This window comes from Bombyx mori, chromosome 11 (assembly GCF_030269925.1).
Source record: "Bombyx mori chromosome 11, ASM3026992v2".
Taxonomy (NCBI): domain Eukaryota; kingdom Metazoa; phylum Arthropoda; class Insecta; order Lepidoptera; family Bombycidae; genus Bombyx; species Bombyx mori.
Genome location: NC_085117.1, coordinates 3,737,061 through 3,753,127, shown reverse-complemented (window position 1 = coordinate 3,753,127; position 16,067 = coordinate 3,737,061). Strand labels below are relative to the sequence as shown.

The window sequence follows — 16,067 nt, the reverse complement described above, 5'->3', positions numbered from 1 at the left end:
ATAAAGAATTTAATAATAATAATAATAGGATCTTATGTACTATATGGTTATATGTCTCTAGATGTGCACCGTCATGGACACTGTCAAGCCTAAGCTAGTGGTGAGCAACCTTGGCATTCACAAGAATCATTCATATCGAGGAGTGAAAGACTATTTAAGTTTTAAGCGACATTTCGCTTAATTTTTTTGCTTAATTGGGTGGACGAGCTCACAGCCCACCTGGTGTTAAGTGGTTACTGGAGCCCATAGACATCTACTCTCGTATTAAGGGTGGGGCAGCCGTTGTAACTATACTGAGACCTTGGAACTTATAACTCAAGGTGGGTGGCGCATTTACGTTGTAAATGTCTATGGGCTTCAGTAACCACTTAACACCAGGTGGGCTGTGAGCTCGTCACACACACACATCTCAGCAATAAAAAAATTAAAATAAAAAAGTCAGAGAGCCACTGGCTTCCGCCTACTGGTCTAGACCGCGAGACGGTTCGCAAATTGAAAGGAAAATAAAAATTAATCTATAATGCACATGTGAGACAAGAAGTTTCTCTTTATTTATTAAAACTGTTTGTTTAGCTTTTCTTTGTTCGTATAAATATACCTGCCAACAGCTGTGCATACAAATAGGCTTGCATAAAACACAACCTCTAACAAGGTTGAAATATTTAATGTACAATAAAAAACTTTACAATCAATTCAAGGAGGAATAGATAATATATCAGACATTATTGTTGTGTTTTCTGTTTTGCTCCGAAACTTTGCATTCGATTTATTATTATGTGTATATTCGATGCACAGAATGGATGATAATAAATTATGAATATTTTATATATTATGAATTTTATATTATTATAAAATTTATAATATCTATCTATATATATAATATTATATTATGAAGAATTTTAAAGCAATGTAATGCAAAGCCATTCTGGAGTATTTCGAAGCCTCAATTGAAGTATAACCAAATTTTATTTGCTAGTCTCTGTGAGAATGTGTTCCTGACGTTTTTTTAACACTCATATTTGCTGGTAGCCTAACGCGCTATTACAGCTACGCTCTGACTTGTAGGCAAGCTCACAGACTTAGTGTAAGAGAGTTTGTTTATATTTGGTGGCAAGAGCCGTGCGACCCACTCAAGTTTTTTTATTTATCTTTGCCCTTGTTGGCCGACTAACCTACCTTCCATGTGATGGTGAATGGTTGCCGTCACTGGACGCCATCAATACCAGCCGCTATCTGCTATAAAGAAGGACATGTTATCACGCTCGAGAAGCAGCGTAGAGGGGTGCTCATTTCAAAACCGTATGGTATATGGCAGACTCTCTGGAAACGAACTGTGGATGAAGGCAGTATGGATCAACTCTACTCTGGTGGCCACAATCCGTGCGATGGTAAAAACGATATTATAGAATCCGATGAAATAAGATGATCAGGTCCGGCGAGAAACTCATGTTTCATCATGGTCAAGTTTAGTTTTACATGGCGTTAAAATTGCAATAAATAAATTTTTTGACGTGACAACGTCTTATAATTCGATGGAGCCGGCTCCACGCACGAAAAACCATGACTCATGCGGCGTTACCTCGCTCTGAGGCGTTCGATGTAAGGCTTGAAGTGCAAGCGAGAGCGCGCAACGAGCGACAAAGAGGCACAATCGGCCTCCGCGTTCGGCAGCGTTCGACATCTGTCTCTCTCCTACTTGAGTGAGCGATGCATCCGCGTGGACAGCTGCTATACAATAATACATTTACATGTTTTCGTCAAATAAGAAGTTCAGTGAAAAGTGAATGTGGTGTCAATTGTTTATAGCAACGATAATTGCGATAATTGAAAAATGAAACCATTCCATCAGTATTTTCTTATGACGTTGTCACGTTCAACTATCGTCAGTAAACCGACTTTACAGACAACCGATTTTTTTGTCTTCATTTGCTACTCTATTAACAAATTGCTTTTAAGATGCAAATAATTTTGTATGAATATTGTAAGTTTTGACCGTATTTTTGTGACGGCCGTAAAATATTTGTGTTACATTCTCAATGAGGGACTTTATTGTGAAGATAAGAGAGTGTTAACTATGAATGTGGAAGACTATATAGGAAGAGGTAGACTTAAGAAGAAATGTATGGATTGCGTGAAAGACGATTTGTGTAAGATAAGAGGAGGAAGACGTGATAGAGGAGTATGGAAGGAGAAATAATGTTGCGCCGACCCCAGGTAACTGTCAGAAGGGCAGGAGAATGAGCATAGGAAGAAGAAACAGTTAATAAAAAATTGTACGGACAACAAAAATTTTGCGACAGTTTTCGAATTCAATATAACGAATTTCAAAGTAAATATAACCTCAGATATGAGGGTGAGATCTGCCACTCGATTTGAAAAAGAGTTGTCTTGTAGGAAAATTGTAATCTATAATCAGACTGAAATGCAGACAAGCGCATCAGAAACTGTCAGAATAATATCCCTTAATGTAAGTGCGGTTTTTTTATTCTTATATGGGTGGACGAGCTCACAGCCCGCCTGGTGTTAAGTGGTTACTGGAGCCCATAGACATCTACAACATAAATGCGGCACCCACCTTGAGATATAAGTTCTATGATCATAGTATAGTTACAACGGCTGCCCCACCCTTCAAACCGAAACGTATTACTGCTTCACGGCAGAAATAGGCGGGGTGGTGGTACCTACTCGTGCGGACTCACAAGAAGTCCTACCACCAGTAAAACTCATATTACTCTTAATACGTTTTTCACTTAGACTGTAACATAAATGCTTTGAAAGTTACTATCCCTAAATTACAGGTGCCAGAACAGAATTTAGACTTTATTTGGTTTTCCTTTTAATCCTGTCATTAAATCATAATATTGTTTGTTCACAATGTGTTTATTTCACACCATAATGTTGTTCACAAATCCTTGCATTAGTCCTCTTAAAGGGGGAACCCGGGCTGCAGTGGGGCGTGCAACGGCGGGCACAGGAACTGAGGCACCGGGTGCAGCGGTGGTTGAGGCAACGGGTGCAGCTGTGGTTACTGCACCGGGTGCGGCTGCGGTGGAGGCACCAGGTGCAGCTGTGGTAGACGCACCGGGCGCGGCTGTGGTCGAAGCATCTTGTGCAGCAGCGGTTGGGGCACCCGGTGCAGCTGTGGTTGAAGCACCTGGTGCAGCTGTGGTAGAGGCACCAGGTGCGGCAGTAGTTGAAACACCTGTTGCAGCTGTGGTTGAAGCACCTGGTGCAGCTGTGGTCGAAGCATCTGCTGCAGCAGCGGTTGGGGCACCTGGTGCAGCTGTGGTTGTAGCGGCAGGTGCAGCTGTGGTTATTGCACCGGGTGCAGCTGTGGTGGAGGCACCAGGTGCAGCTGTGGTAGACGCACCGGGCGCGGCTGTGGTCGAAGCATCTTGTGCAGCAGCGGTTGGGGCACCCGGTGCAGCTGTGGTTGAAGCACCTGGTGCAGCTGTGGTCGAAGCATCTGCTGCAGCAGCGGTTGGGGCACCTGGTGCAGCTGTGGTTGTAACGGCAGGTGCAGCTGTGGTTATTGCACCGGGTGCAGCTGTGGTGGAGGCACCAGGTGCAGCTGTGGTAGACGCACCGGGCGCGGCTGTGGTCGAAGCATCTGCTGCAGCAGCGGTTGGGGCACCTGGTGCAGCTGTAATTGGAGCACTAGATGCAGTCGAAGGTGAGGCGCCGGATGCAGCAGGAACTGTAGTAACGGGCGCAACAGGGATTGTAGGAGCTGTCTGAAGAAGCGCTGAAATTGGGGTAGCCATACCGCTCAACGCCTGGCCCAGCGACGCTATAATAAAAAAATAGCAACTTGTCACTGAAGAGTTTTGTGGGTCAATAAAAAATTAAATTGAATAAACAAATCCATTTTATCTTATATTTAAGAATGAAATGATACGAACCAGTAAAACACGCCGAAAGACAGAGAGGTATCTGCAAAATAAATTCTATTCAATTGTTGCTTAACAACAACAAATATTCCGAAGCTTATAACTACACTTTTATTTACACGTGACAAGGCACACAGTGAGCACGTCACCGAAGTGTGTCTGCTGTGCTCGCGTGTAGCGACGTGTGTGAGAGAGCCAGTGTCGACAAGGCACACAGTGAGCACGTCACCGAAGTGTGTCTGCTGTGCTCGCGTGTAGCGACGTGTGTGAGAGAGCCAGTGTCGACAAGGCACAGAGTGAGCACGTCACCGAAGTGTGTCTGCTGTGCTCGCGTGTAGCGACGTGTGTGAGAGAGCCAGTGTCGATAAGGCACACAGTGAGCACGTCACCGAAGTGTGTCTGCTGTGCTCGCGTGTAGTGACGTGTGTGAGAGAGCCAGTGTCGACAAGGCACACAGTCAGCACGTCACCGAAGTGTGTCTGCTGTGCTCGCGTGTAGCGACGTGTGTGAGAGAGCCAGTGTCGACAAGGCACACAGTGAGCACGTCACCGAAGTGTGTCTGCTGTGCTCGCGTGTAGCGACGTGTGTGAGAGAGCCAGTGTCGACAAGGCACACAGTCATCACGTCACCGAAGTGTGTCTGCTGTGCTCGCGTGTAGCGACGTGTGTGAGAGAGCCAGTGTCGACAAGGCACACAGTGAGCACGTCACCGAAGTGTGTCTGCTGTGCTCGCGTGTAGCGACGTGTGTGAGAGAGCCAGTGTCGACAAGGCACACAGTGAGCACGTCACCGAAGTGTGTCTGCTGTGCTCGCGTGTAGCGACGTGTGTGAGAGAGCCAGTGTCGACAAGGCACACAGTGATCACGTCACCGAAGTGTGTCTGCTGTGCTCGCGTGTAGCGACGTGTGTGAGAGAGCCAGTGTCGACAAGGCACACAGTGAACACATCACCGAAGTGTGTCTGCTGTGCTCGCGTGTAGCGACGTGTGTGAGAGAGCCAGTGTCGACAAGGCACACAGTGAGCACGTCACCGAAGTGTGTCTGCTGTGCTCGCGTGTAGCGACGTGTGTGAGAGAGTCAGTGTCGACAAGGCACACAGTGAGCACGTCACCGAAGTGTGTCTGCTGTGCTCGCGTGTAGCGACGTGTATGAGAGAGCCAGTGTCGACAAGGCACACAGTGAGCACGTTACCGAAGTGTGTCTGCTGTGCTCGCGTGTAGCGACGTGTATGAGAGAGTCAGTGTCGACAAGGCACACAGTGAGCACGTCACCGAAGTGTGTCTGCTGTGCTCGCGTGTAGTGACGTGTGTGAGAGAGCCAGTGTCGACAAGGCACACAGTCAGCACGTCACCGAAGTGTGTCTGCTGTGCTCGCGTGTAGCGACGTGTGTGAGAGAGCCAGTGTCGACAAGGCACACAGTGAGCACGTCACCGAAGTGTGTCTGCTGTGCTCGCGTGTAGCGACGTGTGTGAGAGAGCCAGTGTCGACAAGGCACACAGTCATCACGTCACCGAAGTGTGTCTGCTGTGCTCGCGTGTAGCGACGTGTGTGAGAGAGCCAGTGTCGACAAGGCACACAGTGAGCACGTCACCGAAGTGTGTCTGCTGTGCTCGCGTGTAGCGACGTGTGTGAGAGAGCCAGTGTCGACAAGGCACACAGTGAGCACGTCACCGAAGTGTGTCTGCTGTGCTCGCGTGTAGCGACGTGTGTGAGAGAGCCAGTGTCGACAAGGCACACAGTGATCACGTCACCGAAGTGTGTCTGCTGTGCTCGCGTGTAGCGACGTGTGTGAGAGAGCCAGTGTCGACAAGGCACACAGTGAACACATCACCGAAGTGTGTCTGCTGTGCTCGCGTGTAGCGACGTGTGTGAGAGAGCCAGTGTCGACAAGGCACACAGTGAGCACGTCACCGAAGTGTGTCTGCTGTGCTCGCGTGTAGCGACGTGTGTGAGAGAGTCAGTGTCGACAAGGCACACAGTGAGCTCGTCACCGAAGTGTGTCTGCTGTGCTCGCGTGTAGCGACGTGTATGAGAGAGCCAGTGTCGACAAGGCACACAGTGAGCACGTTACCGAAGTGTGTCTGCTGTGCTCGCGTGTAGCGACGTGTATGAGAGAGCCAGTGTCGACAAGGCACACAGTGAGCACGTCACGGAAGTGTGTCTGCTGTGCTCGCGTGTAGCGACGTGTATGAGAGAGCCAGTGTCGACAAGGCACACAGTGAGCACGTCACGGAAGTGTGTCTGCTGTGCTCGCGTGTAGCGACGTGTATGAGAGAGCCAGTGTCGACAAGGCACACAGTGAGCACGTCACCGAAGTGTGTCTGCTGTGCTCGCGTGTAGCGACGTGTGTGAGAGAGCCAGTGTCGACAAGGCACACAGTGAGCACGTCATCGAAGTGTCCATAGACATCTACAACGTAAACGCCATCATCTTGAGACATGAGTTCTAAGGTCTCCGTTTTTGCAGTACAACGACTGCTTCACCCTTCAAACTGAAAAGCATTACTGCTTCATGGCAGAAATAGGCAGAATGTGGGTACCTACTCGTGCGATCACAAGACGCTCTATGACCAATAACTCAATTTCAATTACCTTGAACGACTCCGTTACATAGATATTTAATCTAATCAGCTTTTTAGAAACGTAAAGCAAATGAACTATACATGCGAATATGAATTCTAAAGGAAAGCTATAAGATCTGAATTCGTTTCGCTGCTATCAGTGTAGACTTGACATAATTTAGACATTCGACAATTTCGATTAGATATAACAAGTTTTGCTTGAATGTTGTTGATACGATATAATATATAAATGGTGGTAGGACCTCTTGTGAGTCCGTGCGGGTAGGTACCACCCTGCCTATTTCTGCCGTGAAGCAGTAAGTTTCGTAAGGGTGGGGCAGCTGCTGTAACTAAACTTGAGACCTTAAAATTTATATCTCCAGGTGGGTGACGTCGTAGATGTCTATGAGCTCCAATAACCACTTAACACTTTAATAAATAAATAAAATAAAAAATTAAGATATTTACCAAACATTTCGCTTTTAAGGACATGTTCTTTCACTTTTATTGCACACGTATTTATCAGTTTAAACTACAATCCACTGTAAATGGCACACCATACGTTTATGAATTATTTTATTATATTTAAATAATATTATTAACATAACAATACGTTATTATTCGTATTGTTTACAGAATATGTTTCAATAATTAGCTGTTACAGAGTTAAAAGTGTTTTTCCCGAATCGTGAATTTGATGTGCGATAAGCCGTGAATCTTTAAAAAATATCACAATCACTATTGACTTCTTCTTTCTGATATGTCTTTTGATATGAAACAATTTTTGATCAGGTATATAATAGTATAGATGTACATAATAATATCTAGTGTGTATTTATCAGTATATTTTTTTTAGTTATCTACCTATACGCTAGTAATTTATGAAACTATTCCAGCTACTCATTAATTGGTAGGTGAGCTCAAAGGCTTAACCTGAGACAGTTTGTAAAAAACTGGCCCTAGCAAGAGCACTGTTTCGCTGAAATTACCACCGGATCGAAATCGCGGCCCATTTATTAAGCCATTTATTTCCTGTCGCAAACTATATTTTTGGAACGAAGTTCCTTATCGCGCGTTGTGAAAGGGGGCTAGACGGAAAAAATTCTTACGAAAAGTTGTCACGACACTTTTTAGATCCGTCATTCTGACCAATCAACGTGTAGGCGCTTATCGCGTGACATTGCTCGTATCCGATTGGTCCGCGTAATGAGTACAGTTTCTCGAGATAGCGTTTCAACAATAGTAATTTAGTTCATAGTATTGTCTTTTTCTTCTTCATAATGCCGTAATTTATTATTATATCTTAAAAAAAAAAATTACAATTCCTTCACTAATTAATCGAAAGGGTGTCCGGGTGTCCCTTGACACCTCTGAAGTTTTTATGCGTACTACATGTACAAAATAGTTTCGATTTTCCACATCTGCCAGCCGCAATACAATCTGCTTTGAACGTATCTTTAACTTTATAGATCGACTAAGTCAGGGAGTCCGGACTGCAATCATCAAAAGAGGCATGGTTCAGACTGCAGTGTCAATTGGTCACCGATTACATGATGACTAACTGACTCGGTGGTGCAATAGCTAAGGCCCCTAACTGCTGTGTCCACAGTCTTGGGTTCGATTCCCGCATCGGGCAAACATTCGTGTGCTCTTTGTCTAGGTGTTTATTATTGATATATTTAAACGTATATAAGTATGTGTGTCAGTCTCTGGTACCAATAACACAAGGAATCCGAATTTGGGGCCAGATGACCATTCGCGATTTGTTCCCAAATATATTTATTCCCAGTTAAATACAACAAAAACATTACATAATAAATCGAAAAAATTAAAATATTTTGAACTGAACCCTTTAAAGGATTTACAATTCGTCCATTACATTTATTGCTTGCATTGCAAAACACGTACATATACATATTTTAATTACTTTTATAAAACGCACATTGTAATTGAAGACATAGGAATTCATAAAAGGTTTTTGTACGTACAAGTGGCATTGGATTGGTCATATATTGAGAAAGCCCGATACCCGCCTATCAAAGAGAGTACTGACCTGGAAAGTGTCTGGTAAAAGGAAGAGAGGCCACCCCAGGACAACTTGGCGTCGCTCGGTGGAGCAGGAGCTAGGTGTCTTGGGCATAACGTGGGAGGAGCTAGAACAAACTGCCCAAGACTGATATTAATAGAATGATTTTATTCGAGCCCTAAACCCCAGCAGAGGGTTATAGTAAAGAATGATGATGATGATGGAGCAAATGCGTGCGCGTCATATCCGAGCCAAGCGATGGAGCAACTTTTTTTTCTTCCTACCTATTCTAGTAACCTCGAGGGGTTATCCTAGATTCACGAAACTATTAGGCGAGCTCACGGGGCTCAAATCTGTCTTCATTGCTAACACTAACCCTAGCAAGAGCAGTGCTTCGCAGAATCTATCACCGGATCGGAATCGCGATCCACTGAGAAGATCCGTTGAGAAACTCAATGGGTTGTCTCTGTGGGTTAATTTGCTCGCCAAGCCCTTCGTCGCAAACGACGGGTTCGACGAGAACGCTTACCGGTGCTTGGGGTATCTAAAAGCACCGTTAGTGGATCGGAATGACGTGTTTTGGGCGACGTTGACGGTTTACCATTCGGTCTGCAAGATTGGGAATGAACACAACATAGTCCATATGAACTCAACATAGTCCTCGAGAGGATTTGAACTCATTCGATTCTGTAGGCGTATTCAGACACCATTAGACTAGTGCTTTGTCAATGGGGCAACACAAAGCCGAAACAGGTCTTATCGGATCCCCCGGGTTCACTCTCGGTGCTTTTAGGCCCCTCCAGCACCGGTCACCATCTTCGTCGAATAAGTCGATTACAAATAAGAAATCGACCAACGAGACCAACTAACCCATAGAAGAAGAAGTCACTGAGTTTCTTATCGGATCTTCTCAGTGGGTCGCGATTACGATCCGGTGGTAGACTGCGAAGCACCGCTCTTGCTTGGGCTAGCAGGTTCTCTCAGGTTGAGCCCATGGGCTCACCTCCCCATTCGTGCGTAGCTGCAATAGCCCCTTAAGCTACTAGCAAATTGGTAAGGAAAAAAGTATGCCCTATGTATTTTATGGCCAAAAGACATCGTAACGTAATTGCATTTTGGATTTTCATCAAAAGGACTTTGACACCAGAAGCTCCGCACATGACCGAGACACGCTGCCACACTCAATACGGGAAAGTAGGGGTGATCCAGAAAATGACTGTTTACGTTTAGCAGCAGACATTAATCGAACATAAGCGAACTCCAGTATATGTGACGTACCGCCATGCCCAATTTAGAGTTTCACCAACCGGCACGACAATTTTATCATCCTATAAGCGACAGCAGTTGCTCAAGCCGGACACTTGGCTGTTTCGGGATAGAACTACGCAGAAAACTGCTTTTCTTTCTAGGTCGGGAGCCGAAACTATTACCATGTCCCCGGTATGTGGGATTGGGCGATCCGCAGATGTTGAGAGCCCAAGGATGGTATTTAGGGCCCTACCCACTAAACGACTCCCCTACACTCTGGTCCGATCCCCTGAGGTCAGAACCCGGGTCGGGTAAGGGGGTTACCGTGTTCAGCACTACAACCAGACGCACAGCTCACCCCAAATCAAGGTATTATCAAAATCGTTTTTTTTTACTTTGACTGTAACATGATTACTAAAATTTCTTACCTCAAATGATACTTAAAATAAAATAAATGATAAAATAAATGATAAATGACACTTAAATTACGCATAACACATCAATTGTATTAAACATTATTTATTTCATATAAATCTTGATACTGTCTACATTGTATTCATTTCGCACCAACGCGTCTGATGAGCTCTTGTACCCCTCCTCTAGGGGCTGGAGTTGTAGCAACAAGTGGTACAGAGGTCGGAGCGGAGGTTAGAGCAGCAGTTGTGGCACTGGGGTCTGCGGGGCTAGAGGCAGAAGGGGCTGCCGTAGTCGAAGCAGGTCTGGAAAAGGTAGTCGTGGATGACTTCAATCCTGTAGTGGATGTTAAAATTAGTGCTTTTCCAATCGACATAAGCGTTGTAAATCTGGTAATATCCATTGGCGCGGCACTTAAAGAATTTGTTCTAGAAGTAATGCTTGGACACGTTGTGCTCGTCAAATGTTTTTTTGTTGAAAGTTTTTTTTTGCTGGAGCCAGTGGACATAACAAAGCGAATGTCGCCAGCCAATTTCAGGCTCGAGGTCTAAGTCCAAATTTCGCAGTAATTAAACAAATTGTAATTTTTGCGGGCTTGATTTTTATTGCCCGTTGTAGATCCTTTGTCCTGAAAATAATTCGTGCTTAACTCAAACAAATATTCCATTAGAAAAATCGATTCGAAGACTGGCATCGCTCGATACGTCTAGGCCGCGATGACTTTTAAAGGAGAAACCCCATTTTGGGCCTAAGCGTTACACGAATGGGATATGTACCAAAAAAAACGTCTATTTTGCTTGATTAACCTATTGAAATCTTAGTGTAGGGGAATGATACCCCGCCCCGCTTCGCTTACTATGCAGTTATTGTGCATACAGCCAGTGGTTAAAGTGCAGCGATCCACCGCGGTCGCTGCGCGAATAAACATATAATTTATACTTTATACTTAGTGTTTTATTGACCACTCTGATGAGGTTTCCTGAGGAGAACGTATAATAAACCCACAACACCAATAAACCTCACACTGGTGACCCCGACGTGATCCCTTACGTTGAAATCGCTCCATGTTCCTCATGCGGATGCTCAGCTTTGCTATCTCAGTTAATATATCCTTATTACCACTCGTTTGAGCTGGTACTTTGGCTTCGACGACCGGTAACTGCGACGGCTGTAACGTCTCCATTACCTTGTCTGCAGCGGCAGCTAATTTCTCCATGTCCTTAGTCTCAGTAATCGCCAGGACGGTTCTTACAGGTGCGGGCAGATGGCCTTGCCATAAAACTCGGAGTGTGTCATCAGGTATTTTGTCCCTGGCGAGGTCACGCATACGGCGAAGAAGCTGTGAGGGCTTTTGATCGCCGAGCTCCATCTCACCAATCAGTTTCTACACCTGACGATTCTCAGATTCCTCATAAATATCTAACAAGCGTGCTTTTAAAGTTTCATACCTTCCAGTATCAGGCGGCCTGCAGAGTATATCTGTGACTTGTTGTATAGGGGCCTTTCCCAATTTTGAAATAAGTACTTGGAATTTGGCATCATCACTGCATTTTTGTGGATTTAGGACGGATTCACGAGTGTGTTTCACTTGTGCTGCGCGCGCTTAGTTTTAGACAAAAAAATGCTTTGAGCCAACACGCTGTCGCATACATTTATAATTTATTACTTGAATGTAAATATTTGCATTAAAACGCATTCAAGATTGATTTATTGCTTATTGGTATGCATGGTGCCAACTGGCTTTAGAGATAAATTATTGTGTTGCTCACAATCATTATTGTGTTGCACTGAGAAGATCCGACGAGAAACTCAGTGGGCTGTATCTGAGGGCTAATTTGCTCGCTGAATCCTTCGTCGCAAGTGTCGGGTTCGTCGAGAACACTGACTGGTGCTTGTAGTACCTAAAAGCACCGATAGTGGATCGAGGGGATCCGATATGACGTGACGATTATCTGCCCAGGCTACGACGTCCAATACGAGGTCTCCACTTGAATACTTTTGCTAATGTGTATCTCCTTGAATAGCGACGCAGCCGTTGTTAAAAAAATGTGTGTGTGTGCAAGTCACACACAGTGGAAGTGAAACTTATAAAAAATAAGAATAGTCGCAAGGGTCAACCACCAACCACTCTGCAGTGCAATGGAGCAGCCTCACTCTGAGGGAACCGCCTGCATGATCACGGTATTCATACGCCGGGTAAGTATGATTTAGCAAGAGAAATACGAGAACCTCTATCAACTGTGTAACACACGTCATCGCGATTCAGGAATTGTTGAATTTACGTGCAGCGACATCTGTTTATAATAAACTAAATAGAAATAATTGTAATTTGTAGTATGAGGTAGCGCCCTCTTTGAATTGATATTTTAACTTCATGTTAAATTTTTTCGTTTCATCGAGTTTGAAATCACATCACAACGATTCTAAAGAAGTTTCACTTCAAAAAGTGAGGTTATTTATGGTTCAATAAAACAATAAACATAATCACATGTTTATTCGCGTTAGCGACTGCGGTGAATCGCTGCACGTTAACCACTAACTAACGTTGTCACGGTGCCGCAATTCCAAGAAGTATCCCTGCAATCTTCCACGGATCGAAATACTTGGGGTCGACATTTCGAGCGATATCCAATTTCGGAGTCAGTTGGAGGGCAATGCCAAGTTGGCGTCCAATGCTGGGAGTTCTCAACAGAGCGAAACAGTACTTCAAGCATGGACTTTTGCTTTATAAAGCATAAGTCGGGCCTCGCGTGGAGTACTGCTCCCACCTGTGGGCCGAGGCTCCCAAATAGCAGCTACTTTTCTTTGACTCCATAATCCCATTGTCACGGATCGTTTTGAACCTCGGGGTATGTTCCATGAGGAATGCTCTAAGGAATTGTTTGAGATGATTCTATCATCTCGTTTTTCCCATCGCATCGTCCGCCACCGAAGCAGAGTTCATCTATACTACCTGGAGCCACTGCGTTCACCCACGGTGCGTTTCCAGAGATATTTTTTGCTACGTACCATCCGACTTTGGAATTAACCCCCCTCCGCGGTGTTTCCCGAGCGCTGTTACATAATATCCTTCTTCAAATGAGACTTGTGAAGAATACTTAACGCTAGTTAGCGACTTGGCTCTGCCCCTGGCATTGCTGAAGTCCATGGACGACGGCAACCACTCACCATCAGGTGGGCTGTTTGCTAGTTTGCCTATAAGGGCAATAACAAAAAAACAAAAAAAATATATTAGACGTATTACTAAAAACGCTATGTTTAGGGGCTTTGGTAAGCACTTAACACATTACATATACTTATATATTCTTCTTCTTTCTTTCCGATTACCCTCTGCTAGGGTATAGGGCTCCAACCAGTCTTCCATCTGCATCGATCTTGGGCAGTCTGTTCCACCTCCTCCCAAGTCACGCCCAAGACATCTAGCTCCTGCTCTACTTAGCGACACCAAGTTATTCTATAGCCTCATTCCCTTTTTCCATACAAATGTAAACCGAACCTTACCCCTTGGCCACAGCCGAGAGCGGTGCGAATTGCGGTGCGTCGTGAGGCGCGGCAAGCCGGAGCGGCGAAAACAAATGGTAGACAACCTATGAAGTATGCCACAGCTACTGGCGGTGCGTTTTGCGGTGCGTTACGAGGAGCGGTGAGAGGCGCGTGACATCTGGCGGTGATGAGCTGCACGATGTGCGAGTGAAACAAAGGTACTAGACAATATGGAGGCGGCCACAGTTCAGAGCGGCGCGCGCGGCGGTGTCGATGGACGCATTGAGGCATCGCGCGACCGAAACAAATCATTTTGTTTTTACCGCGCGTTGAGCTAATAAAATATAATGGATGTGGAACAATTCATTAGTGAAATACTGAGTAGACCAGAAATATGGATGTTAATACATCCACATCATAAATATAGGCATGTTATAAAAAAATGTGGGACGAAATAAAACAACAATTTTCTGGTACTAATGGTTTCCTAGATACTCTTGGATAGGATTATTGAAATAAAATTTGAAATTTGAATTGATTTCGTATTCTAGGTGCTTGAACCGTTGCTCGATTTTCCGTCTTGATCTGCGTACACTATTGTGAATATTGGAGTCTCCAAACTGGGAAACAAACTGCTGAAAATCTGCATCTCTGTCTCCATCTCTTTCTTTTAAGGCACGAAACCTTTATAATCAATATCGCGTGCTTTTTGTTTGCCTTTACACTTTTCGTAAAAATACGCAATTTATTAGTTAGAATACCAAACGCGTACTGAATTGTGACACTTGCCCGGGATAATATTTTGTCGAAAATTATTTGTTCCGCATCTAAACTACCCGGTGGATATGGGCGCATCAAATAATTTTTAAGAGAATAGGCTTTATCAACAATTAACACGTATGGTAAATTGAGATTTGAAGGTTGAATCTATTAATAATCTATTTATCGGGATAGTTCTTATATTCCTAATATTCCTAATAGAATACCTAATAAATAGGGTGAAATTCGCCAAGTCCTCTCTTTTTCTAACTGGGTGCCTATTCTTAATTGAATAATATCTTCAGCTAAGAACGCACTTATTTCAAGGTAATATCGTACCACTTTTGAAAGGGAAATTTGATAGGGCTTTCTAAGGGCCTGGCCACAGCTACTGGCGGTGCGTTTTGCGGTGCGTTGCGAGGCGCGGCGAGCGGCGCTATTTGTGGGAGTATGCCACAGCTAGACTAGTTCGACGGCGGCGGCGTCAGAGGTGCACGTATTTAGAAAGCACTATCAAATTTCTTTATCAAAAGTGGCACGATATTACCTTGAAATAAGTGCGTTCTTAGCTGAAGATATTATTCAATCAAGAATAGGAGCGCACCCAGTTAGAAAAGGAGAGAACTTGGCGAATTTCACACTATATATTATTATATTAGGAATATAAGAACTATCCCGATAAATAGATTATTAAAAGAAAATAGATTCAACTTTCACAGAGATTACCAGGTTCAAATCTCAATTTACCATACGTGTTAATTGCCGATGAAGCCTATCCTCTTAAAAAATATTTGATGCGCCCATATATCCACCGGGTGGTTTAAATGCGGAACAAATAATTTTCGACAAAACATTATCCCGGGCAACTGTCACAATTCAGTATGCGTTTGGTATTCTAACTAATAAATTTCGTATTTTTACGAAAAGTGTAAAGGCAAACAAAAAGCACGCGACATTGTTTATAAAGGTTTCGTGCCTTAAGAGAAAGAGATGCAGATTTACAGCAGTTGGTTTCCCAGTTTGGAGACTCCAATATTCACAATAGCGTACGCAGATCAAGACGGAATAATCGAGCAACGGTTCAAGCATCTAGAATACGAAATCAATTCAAATTTCAAATTTTATTTCAATAATCCTATCCAAGAGTATCTAGGAAACCATTAGTACCAGAAAATTGTTGTTTTATTTCGTCCCACATTTTTTTTATAACATGCCTATATTTATGATGTGGATGTTTTGACATCCATATTTCTGGTCTACTCAGTATTTCACTAATGAATTGTTCCACATCCATTATATTTTATTAGCTCAACGCGCGGTAAAAACAAAATGATTTGTTTCGGTCGCGCGATGCCTCAATGCGTCCACCGACACCGCCGCGCGCGCCGCTCTGAACTGTGGCCGCCTCCATATTGTCTAGTACCTTTGTTTCACTCGCACATCGTGCAGCTCATCACCGCCAGATGTCACGCGCCTCTCACCGCTCCTCGTAACGCACCGCAAAACGCACCGCCAGTAGCTGTGGCATACTTCATAGGTTGTGTACCATTTGTTTTCGCCGCTCCCGCTTGCCGCGCCTCACGACGCACCGCAATTCGCACCGCTCTCGGCTGTGGCCAAGGGGTAAATACGTGCACCTCTGACGCCGCCGCCGTCGCAACTAGTCTAGCTGTGGCATACCCCCGCAAG

At 44.5% G+C, this 16,067-nt stretch overlaps 1 protein-coding gene across 2 annotated transcripts; it reads right to left on the bottom strand.

Annotated features, from left to right (window-relative positions):
- Positions 1-2,861: 2,861 nt before the first annotated feature.
- Positions 2,862-7,268, bottom strand: LOC101745647 (mucin-5AC). Of its 2 annotated transcripts, XM_004922219.5 has the most exons (3): positions 6,917-7,268; positions 3,903-3,933; positions 2,862-3,790 (listed from the first exon to the last, which is right to left on the bottom strand). In XM_004922219.5, exons 1-3 carry the CDS (start codon positions 6,938-6,940, stop codon positions 2,886-2,888), a joined length of 960 nt encoding a protein of 319 aa, XP_004922276.1. In that variant the 5' UTR covers positions 6,941-7,268; the 3' UTR covers positions 2,862-2,885. The 2 variants fall into 2 exon arrangements, with proteins under 2 accessions (XP_004922276.1, XP_062526996.1); XM_062671012.1 differs by lacking the exon at positions 3,903-3,933 and having other exon boundaries at positions 6,917-7,219.
- Between the last annotated feature and the right edge of the window lie 8,799 nt (positions 7,269-16,067).

Coding starts and splice junctions, on each gene's coding strand:
- LOC101745647 (XM_004922219.5), bottom strand. CDS start 6,940: ATGTCCTTAAAAGCGAAATGTTTG. Junction 3,934..6,916: donor CCTTAAAAGCGAAATGTTTG/GTAAATATCTTA, acceptor TTTATTTTGCAG/ATACCTCTCTGTCTTTCGGC. Junction 3,791..3,902: donor TCTTTCGGCGTGTTTTACTG/GTTCGTATCATT, acceptor TTTTTATTATAG/CGTCGCTGGGCCAGGCGTTG.